General features: G+C 44.2%; 1 protein-coding gene across 1 annotated transcript in view; it reads left to right on the top strand.

Annotated features, from left to right (window-relative positions):
* COL7A1 (collagen type VII alpha 1 chain) overlaps nt 1–16,625 on the top strand; it is a 159,156-nt gene that overhangs the window by 127,091 nt on the left and 15,440 nt on the right. The window contains exons 92-112 of the mRNA XM_077325428.1: nt 90–131; nt 223–267; nt 396–440; nt 916–951; nt 1,389–1,448; nt 3,277–3,402; nt 4,326–4,397; nt 4,588–4,623; nt 5,279–5,338; nt 7,342–7,386; nt 7,478–7,513; nt 8,052–8,087; nt 8,545–8,601; nt 10,107–10,178; nt 10,925–10,996; nt 11,863–11,898; nt 11,983–12,063; nt 13,871–13,924; nt 14,379–14,432; nt 14,521–14,583; nt 15,372–15,434. Coding sequence (XP_077181543.1) covers nt 90–131; nt 223–267; nt 396–440; nt 916–951; nt 1,389–1,448; nt 3,277–3,402; nt 4,326–4,397; nt 4,588–4,623; nt 5,279–5,338; nt 7,342–7,386; nt 7,478–7,513; nt 8,052–8,087; nt 8,545–8,601; nt 10,107–10,178; nt 10,925–10,996; nt 11,863–11,898; nt 11,983–12,063; nt 13,871–13,924; nt 14,379–14,432; nt 14,521–14,583; nt 15,372–15,434 — 1,191 coding nt within the window. The remainder of the gene's footprint in view (nt 1–89; nt 132–222; nt 268–395; nt 441–915; nt 952–1,388; nt 1,449–3,276; nt 3,403–4,325; nt 4,398–4,587; nt 4,624–5,278; nt 5,339–7,341; nt 7,387–7,477; nt 7,514–8,051; nt 8,088–8,544; nt 8,602–10,106; nt 10,179–10,924; nt 10,997–11,862; nt 11,899–11,982; nt 12,064–13,870; nt 13,925–14,378; nt 14,433–14,520; nt 14,584–15,371; nt 15,435–16,625) is intronic.

Below are 16,625 nucleotides of genomic sequence, written 5' to 3'. Positions count from 1 at the left end.
AGAAAAGCATACTCTTACTTTTGGAAGAGGTTGCTGAGGCTTGAGAGGGAGGCCTCTTCTGCAGTGAACCTCTGTACAATCTGTTTTAGGGTGCACCAGGTGATTTTGACAGAGAACTGCTGGGGAAACCGGTAAGTTGTTTTTCGTTCTTCCATTCCACTACAAGTTCTAGGACTCCAGCTTCCCAAGTAAGATGTCACTGATGATATTTCTACTCTGCAGGGTTCCAAAGGTGATCGAGGTCTGCCAGGCCCCCGAGGAGAGAAGGTGAGAAATGGGCCTCCAGGAAATAAGTGCTTGTTCTGTTTTCATTGCAACAGAAGGCTTCATTGAAACTCTGGAAGTCTACCTTATTTTCAAAATTCCTTTAGTCAACTTTCCTTTCTCTGTTATAGGGGGAACCTGGGGACCAGGGGGAGCCTGGAGATCCTGGAGAGGATGTAAGTACTATGAGGTATAGAGTATTTATCCGAGCTACATATAACTATGTCGTGATAGCGTGAAAGAATAAAACAGCTTGTTCTGTCATTCAATTACACTTTTTAAAAATGTGAAACCAAAATTTACCTTTCTGTGATTGGCTGAATGATTTGGATCCTAGAGTTGAGTTCTGTGAGCTGTAGTTTGTGCACAGTTTGCTAGACCTTTTGATTACAGAAGGGCCCACTGAAAACCATTGAAGTTTTACTGGAAGAGGAGGCACACTCTGTGGCAGATAATATCTCACATACCCAGAACTTGTTTGTAGTATCCAAGCCATTGTTTTCTGTCCTTTTTTTAGAAGATACAGTATACAATTGATATCCCCCCTTTTTTGGCGTCTCACTTTTTGTCAGTAGTCTGTGTCCTGATTCCACCTACTAAATGTATAATGCTCCTTCCATACTCAGATTTCTTGTTTTTCAATTATAATAGGGAGCCAAAGGATCACCTGGGATCAAAGGGGAAAAGGTATGCAGTGGCTTTCATGTATTTTGTACAAGCCTTCTATTCAAGGCAATGCAATTACTTGCTAAAGCTTTTTGGTGTGCTATTCTTGACCATATGAATAGGAAGGCACAAACTTCAGTTACCCTGTCTGGTTTAATAATCTTAAAATGCTCTCTGCGCTGCATCGTTATAGATGACTGGTGCGAACTTGGCAACAATCATAAGGGAACATATAGAAAAATTAAGAGTCATTTACACCTTTCCCAGTATCCATCCTGATTTTTTTCATCAATCAATGAGTCAGCCTTCTGGAAGCAAAGTAGATGCTGTTCTTCCCCTGCTCCTCAGTGTTATGTTGTACTAGGGATTCTCAGTCAATATAGTCGGTTAAGTATTCCTCATTGAGAAATCAACTGTTCAAGACATCATTTCCCCCCCCCCCAACTGTACCATTCCAGGGTTCCCTTGGTGTTGGCCTACAAGGACCTCCAGGGCAGATTGGACCTCCAGGTTTGAAGGTAATTTATTTTCCATGGCTTCTATTAATGTCTGCAATGATAACATTCTTCTAGTCTTTTTTCACTCTGTTTTTCATGAGTCAAAGATCTTAAAGCCAGGGAGGCTCTGGGTGCTGGAATGGCTCACATTCTACTTGCCAGGTAGTGTGGCTGAGAATGAGAAATTTGAGGTAGTCCCCTTCCTAACTTGTTGCTGCTATACCCTACTCTGCAGCTATTTGTTTAATGACTGAACAAACCTGTCAGATGGTTATTTAGAAATAAACACTTAAAAAACAAACAAACTTCCTTATGGAAGTTGTAGCCCTGATCTCACCACCTCATTAAGTTCTCTGACCCATCCAGCCATGACCCTGGGAAGGAATAGTTTCACCAACCTTAGAGACAAAACTGGCTGCAGGGCACAGGGTAACTATGCTCTACCACTATAACACAAAGCTGTTCGACAAGTTCCCAAGTTGGATGGTGGTGAGGTAAGGAGATCCGGAGCCTGGCTCATGAGTGATTGTGGTTCATGAGTGATTTTTAAAATGTCATATTCACCCACCACATGGTTTTGCTGCAAGGTGGTACCTTGCTTCTCTCTGATATTTCTGCTGCCACCAGCAGGTTGATTAAAGTATTACCAAGAGGGTAATACTTGTAGCTCTCCATCCAAATTACCTTTTACAGATGCTTCCTAGTGGCCATGTCTCCTTTCTGCACTAGCACTCCTGGAGATCTAGCAAACTATTAATCTCTTGCCTTCCTTCCTTGGTGTCCTTTTAGTAAGAAATTTATTTAGAAGAAGAAGAAGAAGAAGAGTTGGTTCTTATATGCCGCTTTTCCCTACCCGAAGGAGGCTCAAAGCGGCTTACAGTTGCCTTCCCATTCCTCTCCCCACAACAGACACCCTGTGGGGTGGGTGAGGCTGAGAGAGCCCTGATATTCCTGCTCGGTCAGAACAGTTTTATCAGTGCCGTGGCAAGCCCAAGGTCACCCAGCTGGCTGCATGTGGGGGAGTGCAGAATCGAACCCGGCATGCCAGATTAGAAGTCCGCACTCCTAACCACTACACCAAAGAAAATGTCCTCACACACATTATGCACAGCAATGGACTGAACAAGGTTATACATTAAAGGTGCATACACACATTATTCTGTCCCTTCTCTCCAAACATACACTGATTGTTGCTATTCTAGGTTGATTGTTCTTTGTTGGCTCCACTTGATAATGGTAGTGATCAAGAGGGATCCCCAGTGTGACAACTTCTTCCTCCAATTCACTTTCAAATAAAATCAACCAAGGTTGATCCCATTCTCTTCATGTCGCTATCTCCTGTTTGCCCATTCCCCTGTGAGCCATCCTGTCTCTTCCTTTCCTTACCAGAAAGAGAGACTATCTAGCATTTGGCATCCCATGGTCCCTATTGCAGAAGTATTTGCATAACTAAGCATTAAGTGCTAAGAGAAGCATTGACAGGACTGGAGTGCTTGAAAACAATTCACCACTCTCGTATTCCCTCTCCTTGTACCAAGAGAGAAACTTCTTGAAATAAATGCAGAGTCTGTGTAGCTCCCTTCATAACTGTATTGTAAACTCATGTTATCCTGTTCCTCTGTGGTTCTCGCCAAATGAAGAGATTCTTTCAAAGTTACTTCATTTAGTACCACTGCCTAGGTGCATTGGAAAAGCTCAAAAAGTGTAAATGTAATTTAGCTTCTCTGCAACTTCTTTTATGCATTGAAAATGGAAGAGGATCTCAAATACTTGGAGTGGGGAAGAATGGCACATTACCTTTAGAGTTCTTGATTACTGAACCTGACATCTATTGTGGCTTCTTTTTAAGGGAGACCTTGGTTTACCTGGGCTACCAGGAACCCCAGGTTCAACAGGTATAGCAGGGATCCCAGGCCAGCCAGGGCTGAGAGGAGAAAATGGACTGACTGGCGCTCCAGGACCCCCAGGAGAGCGCGTAAGCAAAATATTTACTTACTTACCTGGAAAATGTATTGGCTTCCTCTCCAGAGGTCTGCTTGAGATGGCATTTGGCATGCTACAAGCTCCTCTGTTGTCAAGATAAATGAACAGTTCTAAGAACACTTTTCTGTGAGTAATTATTATTGAATAGATTATTACTGTGATAAATCAGGTATACTCAGCCAAGTCAATAGGCCAGATGAATTTAGCTCAGCTGTGGGGTCTATGATAGCAACCTATGGGTTCAAGCTCATTCAAGATTGGGGAGGGGCTGTGGATTAGAAGAGGCCATGGGTCAGTGGAAGAGGCTCTGCTTTGCATGCAGAATTTCCCAGGCTCAGTCCCCTAAAAGGACCAATGGTGATAGGAATGTTCTCTACCCAAGACCCTGAACAGCTGCTGCCAGGCGGAGTAGATAGTACTGATTTAATAATCTAATCAGACTGTTTGAGGAATAGGACATCCTAGTCTCAGTATTTGAAGTGTGATCTTTTCCCCCCAGGATCTTTTTCTTTCTATCTGATTAACTTGTGCCTCCCCCTGCACACACACACACCATGGTGTTTTGTTCTGGTTGTCTTTCCTCTTAAGTTCAGTAGTTATTTGTATCTTGGTGTTAATGTTACTTTGTTTATTTTTCTGGGCTTATTTCATTTTCAAATTTTGGGATGTCAGGGGTATGTCATGCTGCCACTGAACAGCTAAAGAACCCTCTGAACTAAAGAGGGGTGGGTGTTTTCTCTCTGTCTTCAGGGTCAGAAAGAGCTACCTAATCCCTGCTTCATGTGACCATGGGAGCAGCACCCAAGTGTAGCAAGATGTCTTTCTCCTCTTCAAGTAGATGGAAGCTTTGCAAGCCAGTCCAGTGTGCCATTGTCTGAATTAATTTGGGTCTTTGTGTGTGTGTGTGTGTGCCAGGGTCTGATTGGCTTTCCTGGACGAGATGGCACTGCAGGACCTCCTGGACCCCCTGGACAACCAGGGCCAGCAGTAAGTACATGGGTATTTGGGATACAAGGTGAGAAGGGTTGCTGATCTAGCTAGTTAGCTGCAGCCTGTGTAAATCCCATTCCACATGTTATCAGGTTACCTGTTGATGTTTCTGTGATGATGCTACATGATTAATTTTAATTTGTTTCTATGTCTTGTTTTTCTTTCATTCATCACTCTTTTATTGTAGGGTTCACAGGGTACTCCTGGCATGAAAGGTGATAAGGTAAGCCTTGTTGTTGTTTTTCCTTTTAGAATGCTAGCCTTCAGCAGCTCTGAAGATGGAACCCCATGAGGCCTGGAGCACAGAATTTTTCATACAACTTGGAAATATTTTAAACTGCTGCAGCACCCTAAATGTCTTGTTTCATTTCTTTAGAGCAGTGATTAGCTCCTGGAGTTCTAAAGATATGTCTAAGAACATGCAGAAATTTTGCTTCTTTCCATGCCTCACCACATAAAGCAATGAGGAAAAGAGGGGTGTTTCATTTGCTTGTTTGTTTTTTCATGTCCCCCCCCCCCACTACTGATCTTGCATTGAGCAGGGGATTGGGCTAGATGACCTGTATGGCCCCTCCCAACCCTATGATTCTAACTACTTTGCACTATTGTTTTGAGCAAGTCAGATGGAATACTATTTTTTTTTTACTGATAAAGGAAGCATTAAAAAGGACATAGATTCCATATTTTGTTATATTAATTTATATCAGACCTAAACATTTTTTCTTAGTGAGGTTCATTCTTATGCAGAGCTTTTGGAATTTTTAGGTACATAAAACCTTTATGAAGTTGTTGATTCCATGAATTCCCTAGGAAGATACGACAAGTAGCAACAGCGCAACCAATGAAACGTCTCCTTTCTTGCTTTTTCTGCACTGTAGGGTGACACAGGTGTTGGACTGCCAGGTTCTAGAGGTGAGCGAGGAGATCCAGGGCCACGGGTATGTATCTTGGCCTGAATCTACTGTTTGAACATTGAACAGAATCCATAGAGCCATGGGGGAAAGGGGTAGAAACAACAGCATCTTTTTGGTTGGCAGGGGTCAGGGCCATGAGGCCAGCAAAGAAGGCTGCAGATGGGTCTGAGTCCTGTAGCTTCCTGTGGCAGCGGATCTAGAATCTTGTCACATCCGTTGTCATCATTAGTGGGTGCAATATGGGGGATGAAGGGCTAGGAAAGGACAGGCCAAACTGCACCTGATTTGACTGGCCTAGCATCCAGCAGAGGGGATGGGGATGCGAAAGTGTCCTGGGCAGGAGGTGGACCACAGGAAGGGTGGAACCCACTGACAGCTGAGGACGTAGCACCATATTTAAACTTCATGTACAACGATATAGGCTAGATATCAGGAAAAAAAATTTCACAGTCAGAGTAGTTCAGCAGTGGAATAGGCTGCCTAAGGAGGTGGTGAGCTCCCCCTCACTGGCAGTCTTCAAGCAAAGGTTGGATGCACACTTTTCTTGGATGCTTTAGGATGCTTTGGGCTGATCCTACGTTGACCAGGGGGTTGGACTAGATGGCCTGTATGGCCCCTTCCAACTCTTTGATTCTATGATTCTATATGTAGCATACTAGCTGCAAAGCCTGTTCCTAAGAATGGGCTTTGAAAGGGACCTCCCCCTCACTGGGCCGGCCGCTGTCCTGTGGGGCGGAAAAGGGTGGCCGGGCTGCCTGGAAGCGTTCTGGGGGGGGGAAGAGAGCGCTTCCCCGTAGCCCAGCAAGCATACCCATTCTCTGTGAGGCGCTGGGTGTGCGTGGCCCGCGGCAGGGAAGTGCTCCCTCCCCGGCGGACGGAACACTTCTGCGTGGCCAGGAAGGGGCCCCCTGGCGGCTGAAACACTTTTCCGGGGCTGGGAAGCACTCCCTCCCCCCCCCCGGTGGCCAGAATGCTTCTACAGGGCTGGGGATCACACCTGGCGCCTCCGCGAGGCGATGGGTGTGCTTCCCGGCTCCGGAGAAGCGCTCCCCCCCTGCCCCGCCCCGGCAGCCTGGGCCTCTTGCCTGGGGCCCTGCAAGGTTGTGGAGCGGTGGAGAGTCACAGACATGCCTGGCTCTAGCAACTAGGCAAATCTGTGTGGTGAGAAGTGAGGGAGGGTGGGAGCTGTAGGGGCAGGGCCAATCAGGGTACAGCCAGCAGCACCCTGATTGGCCCTATGCCAACTCGGATAGCCGGACCGTTTGTCCCCTGAGGCTGTTTCACAAATATATATAGGAACCAATAGATAAGGATATGTCAGAATCAGAGTACCTTTATTGGCATAAAAATGTCAAAGCATAAAACTAAAAATGTAAACAGTTTCAGTTACTGATTCCATCATGGAAAGATTTTCATTTACAATTGCCAGCAAAGACTTAGCTACTTTTACAATAATTGCTGAATCCCTCACACTTGGTATAATTTTAATCCAATGTTTCTCGCCAACACAGAAAGATCTCAGTTTCTTTAAATAATTAGCTAAATGGCGACGATATAGAGCAAACTTAGGACATTCCAAGAGTATGTGGTATAACGTGCCAGGGACACTACTCCCATGCAAATAGTATCTCTCCTGAGGAGGGAGGTAGCATATATGTGGGAGTGTGTTCGCATCCGTAGGCATGCCAACAATATCTAGAGGAGTCTGTAGTAGTGTTTGGTTTTTGGTTTCTCTACCTGGTTTTTGCTGCAATGAAGAGATGCTGATATTCAGTATGAAGACCTAATCTGCCACCCCATCATTTTGTATAACAAAATAATTACCTGAATGTGCACTTTGGTATATCTCAAACGTCTGTGTAACTTCAATTTGACATGGTGTCTTCAGTGTTCATCCACTTGCTGGCTGTTGTCATCAGAATGCCAGCCAAGGACCAAGGTTTTCCGCATAGCCTTGGATTAGAGCTGCAGGCACTGCCCCCAACATTCCCTTTATTGGTCTATCTCGGTGTTTTCCTTTTTCTCAGGGTGAAGATGGGCGTCCAGGGATGGAGGGAGATCGGGGACCTCCGGTAAATATCTCACTCTTCCTTCTCTGCTCCCTCAAATCTGAGAGAGGGCATTTAATGTCATCCTGAAGCATCTCTTCTGTTTTCTCCATAGGGTCTTCCAGGAAACAGAGGAGAGAGAGGTGACAAAGTAAGCAAAGTAACCTGTGTGGAAACAGAAATAGTGGGAAAGGAACAGTTGGCTCACTTTTTGATGTGTTGTCCATTAAAAAGTCCAGTTGGTAGTGATAATGTTGATAGAGTAAGGACAGATGGTGGAAGACAGCTAAACCAGATGGTGTATTAATATCATTTGCTGACCTTCTCCCTCCTGTCCTGCCAATCTTGATTTATGAGCCATTTCCTTTGATTCAGGACTAAACTCTGAAAAGTACATCTTTGCACGTGTCTCTATTCCTTGTACAGCTTGTCCAGTCTTGACTTTTTAGCCAACACTCAAGGAACAAGGAATTCCTTGGGGGCTCATCAGGCTCTAAAGGTCCCAGCTGAAGACTGTAATCCTATACGTTACCTAAGTGCTGTTAGTAATACATCATAGAAACCAATAACCTCCAGAATGTTCTTGTAGTATAGGTTTCTTAATGGTGTACAGAAGGGTCAGGTTAGAATTCAGCGGGGCGTGAGTCCTTTCTAGGCTTACTTCTAATCTTCCTAATTTTCTCTCCTAGGGAGATGTTGGAGCCATAGGGCCAAAGGGAGACAAGGTAAATACTCCCATCAGTTAAAAGATCTTGATGATTGCTTTATGATTACAAATACAACCATATTGAACAATGCATAATCCCAAGTAAAATCTTCAAAAACAATGGCAATCCTACTCTCAGGAAAAGAACGCTTAACATCATCCACTTGACAAGCCTCTATGAAATGTATGGTCCTATTCAAGTGCTCTGATTATAACAAGTCCAGCATTTATTTTTCAGACTACAATGTAATTCTTTACTCCCAACATTGCCCTAAAAATTCTTTATCTCTAAAGCAGAGAAGTGCTCCATTGAGTGCTGGTTTGTACCTTTTGCCATGTTAAATTGAAAAGTTCCTTTAAGATGTCCTAGACTAAAAATGTAATTGGCTATATTTGCCAGTAAATGGGATTATTGGCTTCAGCCAAATAGTATCCTTCAGTTATTGATGGGCTGCCATATTCTTTCTCAATTACAGGGTGATACTGCTGTTGTGGAGGGCCCACCAGGTGCTCGGGGGAACAAAGGGGAACCGGTAAATCACATGAAGAAATGGTTTACTAAAACTGATTTCTAGGCTTTGAGCAAGTACACTGTTAAAACCTTGCCCATCTGTTATTTGGAAGACATTTCAGAAGTTTGGGGGGAAACTTTGGGTGGGGGAGGGGTTGGTAATTCATTCCAATAATAGATTTTAAAGATATGTGAGACAAAGAGCAGTGTGTTTTCCTTTGGCAGAGGAAGGCTTCCCTGCAGAAGTTGATTTGATGACCCAAAGTGTGATTAATTGGATGTCTAAAATTAAAAATGGCTTAGATAGGAAGTTTATGGTAGTTGAGGGAAGAGATCTGGGGAAAAGTGCTCTAGGACAGCGGTTCTCAACCTTTTAACTGCCCCCCCAACTTTGGCGGTGGTGATGGCTCGTGTATGGCGCACAACAATCGAGGCAGTGTGGAGGCGGCCAGTGCCATGGCTCTGCTGCCTCTGCCCGCCACTGGCTGCCGCTACCACCTACATTCGCCTGCCACCGGCTGCCATCATCACCCGCCTCGGCCGGCCACCACTGCCACTGCAGCGGCAAGCAACCTGCCGACCTGTAATGGGGTTGTAACCCCTAGGTTGAGAACCACTGCTCTAGAAGGAAGAAGACCCAAGAATGCAGTATAGATACAAAATGCAAGGAATATAGTTATATAGTATATCCATAAATTGGGTATGGTAATCTTAGGGATAGTAATTATAGATTAGAGTAAGTAGTGCCTTCTTCCGGATTCTTTTGTTGGTGGGATTGGTGATCCTATCTTAGTTAGCTTTATAATGTGAAATATGTTATAGCACGGAGGTTGTCAACCCCCGGGCCACGGCCCGAAAGCCTTGGCACCGGGCCGGCAGTGGCTGCACCACCCTCTCCCGCCTCCCCCCCCCCCCCCCCACAGCAAAAAGTTCGCCAGGCCTTGAGCAAATCAGGTGCTTCGGCGGCCAATTCGCTCATGGCCCAGCAAGATTCTTGCTGCGGGGTGGGGAGAAAGAGGCAAATGTGGCCGCCAGCGGGCGCAAACGCATGTCCACGGATGCGTGTTTGCGTAGAGCTGCCGCGCAGCGCAGTGCCCGGGGCGCCATCTTCCCCCCACCTCCGCAGGCAGTCCCCAGCCTTACAAAGGTTGGGGGCCACTGTTATAGCATTCAGTCAGTCATTCAGTCCATGTATGCTACAGCATACAAAAATTACTTACAAGGAATTTTGCTGTATCAGTCTGTATGTTTAATTGCTTGGTAATATAGACATTAACATTAAGTAAAGAAACGTCTAAATAAGCTTGAGGGTATTTAGGGTAAATAAAAGTAAAAGCCTCAAGTGATGGCAGTTTCCATCAAAAATCTATTTCTCACATCCTGCTCTTCTTGTATGTACTTTTCCTTTTGTGCTGAATACACACTGTTTGATCTTTCATCCAACCCAGTATCATACAACTTGTAATTCTCTGACAATTTATTGATAATTGCTGGCAATTTATTGACCATTAACTCTTCTCTCACAAGGGAGACCGTGGCCTAAAAGGAATGGAGGGAGAGAAAGGCGACAAAGGAGATCAAGGCGTCCCTGGAGAAAAGGTAGCACAGCAGATGCCTACGTAATTGTTCACCAGGCTTTGGGTAGAGGAGTGGTTGAGGCATGCCTGTGCCCAGTCAGAGTACCAGCTCAAGCCAGGTGCTAGAAGCTAGAGCAGGGGTAGTCAAACTGCAGCCCTCCAGATGTCCATGGACTACAATTCCCATGAGCCCCTGCCAGCATTCGCCTATGAACCAGTGGTCTTGCCTACGGTGCAATCCTAGACTGGTCTGGTCTCTCTGTAAATACGAAGAATCCAAAATGGACTGGATAGAATAGAGCTGAATTTGCATTATTCTGAAAAAGTAGAAAATCTAGAAGCTCGATACGACTACACATATAAACTATACTTCAGGAAATGTTAGTGTTCCCATGTGTTGCTATAAAATTTAGTCCAGTAAATAAACCAGCAGCTGTCACTGTCGTCTGTGAACAGAAAGTAATGCATACATGGCAGAGGCAAGGTTGACTTCCTTGTAGCAGTTACATAAGGATAATGTGTCCTGCACCAATATCTGAGATACAGGTGATGTATTGGAAGTAATACGATAGCTAGACTGAGGCATGAGTTAATGGAACTCATGAACCTCATGTTGGCAGGGTTATTGAGGCTAGGGAAAGCTCTGCTTTCAGCTTGTAGTAATGTTGAGTCCTTTTTTTTTTTGGCCCTTCAACAATAGGAGCTAGGTAGAAATCTTCCTCCTTTTGTTGCTTATGCTTTCCAGTAATTGTTTTTAATCACCTACAGGGAGTGAGAGGTGAGCAAGGTGAAAAAGGATCATCAGGATTTCCAGGAGCACGAGGTCCTGGTGGGCAAAAGGTATGAGATTATCAGATCAACCATGGCTATACATTCACCAATAAAGATAAATAAAAATCCAAATAAATAAATAAACAAACTGACAGAAACAAAGATTCAAGTTGGTAGCCATGTTGGTCTGAAGTTTGCTTGTTCTGACAGAAACATAGTTTAGACTATAGTTACAGCTGTCATTTTGTTGATAGCCTTGATCCTACAGAGATCCTGGTGCTTGTTTTATTTGATCCACACTATTGGGGATCTAAGCTAGTATAGTTTCAACACAGATCCATGCCTTCTTTCATGCCAAGTTTCAATGCAAATAGTTGAAGAAGAAGAAGAGCTGGGTTTTTATAGCCCCTTTTCACTACCTGAAAGCTTAGCCAAAATGGCTTATAAACACCTTTCCCTTCTTCTCCCCACAGCAGACACCCTGTGAGGTAGGGGGAGCTGAGAGAGCTCTAAGAACTGCTATTGCTCTGTGAGAACAGTTCTGAGAACTGTGACCAGCCCAAGATCACCCAGCTGGCTGCATGTGGAGGAGGGAGAAATCAAACCCAGAATCCACCCCACTTAAACTCCATGCCACGTTGGCTTAAAACTCATACCAATGGTATCATTTGGGAATTGGCCATGTGCCTGAAGAAATTAAGGACAGAAGTCTTTGATTTCTTTTTCCACACCTTGGAGGCTTGAAAGATCTTTCATTATTTTAATGTCTCTTAATGCTAGGAAAGTGCAATCTAATTTTATAGGTGAAATGTTATCATATTCATTTGTATCCTTTGGTTGTTGTAGACATATAAAATCCAGGATTTTTGTGTAAAATGTAGTCTGTGATCCTGCTTCAGATCTCATCTTCTTACTGTGTGTTTGTCTTCACTCAGGGAGAAGTTGGTGAATCTGGAGAGCCAGGAGAGCCGGTAAGAATTCAACATTTGTTGCTGTGGTTACCTTTATATATGCAAATTAACCCCTAAGAATCACACCACCTTGTTGTCTTCCAGGGGCTGTCCGGAAAGGATGGCATCCCAGGATCCAGAGGGGAGAAAGGCGACATGGGGCCTATTGGAATGCGAGGTCCAAAGGTGATGTGCAGTATATGCTGGTTTCTTTTGCTTTTACCTCTGTGACCTTGAGAGCTTTTCTTGGCTGGGATATGCATGAGTCCATCCCAAAGCAGAGACAGATGAGCTCACTGACAAAGGCCTTTTAGATATTTGGGAGATATCAAAGGGGAAATACAGGCTTTGTACATTTAGGAAAGTGGGGTGGGGTTTTTTTGCTTCATAAATCCTACCATGAGGTTGTCTGTATTCCCAAGAAAACATCTAGTGATTAGATGTGTTGGACAGAATTTCTTGCGCTTAGTGTCAAAGTTGTAAAAATCATGGATCATGCAGAAAGTATTGTGATATTGTGACACAATTGATAAAACTTTGAATTGAATGTGAGAGATCTAAATTCAGATACCCCTTCAATCATGTAGGTTTTTGGAAGGCCTTGGAAAATTCACTATTCTTCACATTTGTCGACTTGTTTTTCCTTCCTTTGACACATATGACACATATTGAAACTTTCCTTCCTTTAACACAGTGGTCCCCAACCCGAAGGCCTTGTTGCGGGCCGCGGCTCCCTCTCCCTGCCCCCCCCGCAGTAAAAAACTTCCCAGGTCGCAAGCTTGTGGCCCGGGAAGCTTCTTAATGTGGGAGGGGGGGAGAGGGAATCAGGGCTGCGCCGGCGCATCGCACATGCGCAGCATGCGCGGGTGGGCAGTTGCCCTGCCGGTCCCCAGCCTCAAAAAGGTTGGGGACCACTGCTTTAACACATATGTTGGATTGCAAATGCTTAAAGGGGAGAAGTTGTTCCTTCCTGCTCAGTTCTCTTTTGTCTCCTGCAAAGTTGTGTCATTTGGGAAGTTCTCTAAGAAAACTCTTTCTTTAGTTAGATGTGTTCTGTGTATTGTTATTAAACAGTGAAAATAGTTTCTGTAGCGTAAATAGCTATTATTGGTGTTATATGTAGACTTGTAGATAGTTATATAACCCTCGCCAGCTATCTGTGGCAGGTATACAATGTCACTCCCATCACCACTCGTGTTGCAGGAGAAGACAGTGCCTAAGAGAATGCTGTCAGTCATCAGAGCACATTAGCATATGTGGACCATCAGAACTGAGCACCAGAAATTTTGCTTCAGGACAGATGTAGGTGACCTCCCACTGGGAGATGCCTTCTTAGGAGTGCCTATTGCATACTTCCTCTCATGTTCCTTCTTGTAACCATGGATGATACAATCCTGAACAGGGCACTGTAATGCACAAATGGATGCTCAGTGAAAAGTATCTCCATCCAGTCTTTTATCACTGGGGTCTCCCACAAATTAACCACTCTGTAGCTCCATGCAATATCCAGTGTAATTGAATCTGCTCCTGGATGGGGCGAGCCATCCATTCCTGGAAAATGACTTTCATTGGGCATGGTTTGAATACCTACTCTCTGCCTTCTCCTATTCCTTTTGATCTTCAGGTGGTCATCTGTGCATTACATATGACCCACAACAGGGATCCTTAGCTTTCTGCATCTTTCTCTTCCATTTTTGAAAAGGACATGGTATGAAGGTACAATTTCTTCCTTTTAGGCATGCACAATTCAGTCTACAACTCAAGAGGAGTAGGGTTTCATGGCTAAACACTAAACAGAGATGCTTTTAAAATTCCTCAGCCATCATACTACACAGGTGCAGAGCTGAATCAGTGTGAATTTACTGACAAATGAACAACAGTTACATGGAAGTTTTTCGTATGTTGGGTTGAGGCTAAAATGGCAAAGCACTGTGTATTCTGGAAAGCACTACAGAAATGAAGACTGATTTCTGCTGATGTTTTCTTATTATAGGGGGATCGAGGAATGAAAGGAGCCTGTGGCCAGGATGGCGATAAGGGGGAGAAGGTAAGTGCCAGAGTTCTTTTTTCATTCCTTTTCCATTACAAGAGGTGGCGGTAGAGCCTTCCTTTGTAATTTGTTCATGAAAAAGGTTAAGTATGCCATTGGAACTCCAAAGGAGATGCTGTTTCTGCCAGAAAGAATGGGTCATCAGTCCGCTTTCCACTGTTAAGAATCTACTGCTTAGCAGAGGGGAACGTGGGACCGTTGGTAGCTCGAAGATGGTCACACAAAAGGGCCATTTGTATGAACCAGCACCTGCATAAAGTACCTGAATAAAGGAGCAGTATGTGCAGTTGTCACAATTTGTGTAATCATAGCATCACAACTAAGTAGGGCTGAACCAAAAGGGGAGGAGTGCATTGCCTTTGAAAAAAGTCCCCTTTTGAAACCATTGCCACCACTTTAGTTGAGGGGGGTTGCCTTTTATCTCTCATATCCTACCTTGCTTCTGTTCTAGGGAGAACCAGGCCTGGCGGGTCGAATGGGACTTCCTGGGAGGAAGGGTGAGACAGTAAGTGTTCATAGTACATGCTGATGAGGCTGTAAAACTTGAAATGTTTTGGGGAATGGTCAGCCTACCTTCTGCTTTGTTTTTCTAGGGTGAAGTGGGCATGTCTGGAACCCCAGGAATTCCTGGGAAAGAAGGCCTCATAGGACCCAAGGTAAGGAATTAAAAATCACTAAAGTGGGGCCAAGAGTTATGTCACTAATGCTACACAAAAGATATCAGCTTGATGATGACTGTCTCTTTCTCTAATTTGACACAAATAAGTATATGACATGCAAGTCACAATATGAAAATAACTAGCTTCAAAGCCCATTCCTAAGAACGGGTCTTGTAAGGGTCCTCTCCCCCTGGCCAGATCCATAGCAGGCAGTCAGCAGGCTGAGAGGCCCTCATTAGCAGGCCCTCGTTAGGCTCTCCACCACGACCCTTTGCTCAGGGCCCTCCCTTTACCTGCTGCTGGCTCCAGGCACTGAGCTGCGTCTGAGAGCAAAGAGGCTAGAGTCCAGGGATGGAGGGCGGGAGCTGCAGGGGCAGGGCCAATCAGGGTGCAGCCTGATTGACCCTATTCCAACTTGGACAGCCAGACATGTTCCACCCCCCAGGCTGTTTCACAAATATATAGAGGAACCATGGATAAGAATACGTATAGAATAGGTGCTTTGCACATCCCTGATTTGGAGACAAATCTTGCAGCAGGGTTTACAGTTCATCACTGCTAGTACTTTCTCCTTACTGACCTGTGACTGTGGAAGGAGATGGCTTTATTTTTCTTCATTGTCTCTTGGTGACAGTCACCAGACCACAGGAGAATGTTGTGTTTATTTGCACTGAAACTACCTAATAGTACTTCTGCCTATGAAATGTCATTGGTGGACTCTGCAGAAGTTTAAATGAGCCTAAAAATGCTCTCTACATGCTTTACTGTATTGTTTTCTTTCCTAGGGTGACAGGGGATTTGATGGACAGCAAGGCTCCAAAGGAGACCAGGGAGAGAAAGGGGACCGGGTGAGTTATTCTAGTGGTCTGGTAACTTTAATGGGATCAAGGCCAAGATCAAACTACTGGAGAATTCAATAGTTTTTTCTTGAGACTCTTTCTTTTCCCCCTTTGGTCCATAATGTGATGCTGTCCCACATGCAATTATCTATTGGTGGAGGTGGATATCCTGGTGGGTTATTCATCCTGCTCAGTGTGCAGAAAGGACTGCAAATTAAACATAGTTCTCATCCCTTCTGGTGGTTTGACATCTGACCCAGTTCCTGTCTCCCCTGTTGTGCTTCTATTTTTAATGAAATAATAATATTTTACATAAAAATAATACCATTGAAAACTAGCATGGTATAAAGTGTTGGACTAGGATCTAGAAGACTGTTTAGACCCGCAGTCTGCTTTGAAGTTTGCTGGATAAGCCCAGGGAAGTAGTTTTTTTTTTCAACTTAGCCTTCTTCACAGGGTGGTTGTTATGAACATTAAGTGGAATAGTGGAGAACGATATGGTAAGGTGTTTTAGAGTCCACATTTTGAAGAAAAACAAGATAAATAAATACATTTTGCATCTAAAAAAAGAACAGGAAATGCACATGTTGAACAGTTTTTAGACTTATAGATGCCCATTAAATGCTCACCAAAGCAGGTATTCCAATTTCCTAAATCACCCAAGCATGGATTTGTCCAGTCTGTGGGAGGCTTGGTAATCATCATAGGTCCAGGACAAGACTTCCTATGTTGACATGAAAACGGGTTTGCAGTATTGAGGTCAGAAATGTGACACAGTTGTGCCAACACTTCACTGACATGGAAACAGGTTTAATTTCCTGCTGAGATCCATAGGTAGGTTTAGAGAACAGTGAAATGTTCACTTATCGCATCAGCCCCTGAAAAGCATTGGGAGGAGGATGGAGACCATAGATTATTTATCTATCATACAGCAAAGTAACACACAAGAAGCATATAATAATATGTTACCAAGTAGAAACAACAGTTATACAGACAGATAGGGCGATCCCCTAAATACTAATACCTAGAGATCATAGAAACTAGTGGGTAGCTGTTTTGGCATGAAGTAACAAAACAAAATTTGAGTCCAGTAGCACCTTTTAAGACCAACAAGATTTATTCAAGGCATGAGCTGTCATGTGTATGCACACTTCCTCAGGAAATCTTTGTTGCACTTAAAGGTGCCATTGGATTCAGATT

Source organism: Paroedura picta, chromosome 3 (assembly GCF_049243985.1).
Source record: "Paroedura picta isolate Pp20150507F chromosome 3, Ppicta_v3.0, whole genome shotgun sequence".
NCBI lineage: Eukaryota > Metazoa > Chordata > Lepidosauria > Squamata > Gekkonidae > Paroedura > Paroedura picta.
The sequence above is the reverse complement of the archived record's forward strand: the minus strand, read 5'-3'. Positions and strand labels throughout refer to the sequence as shown.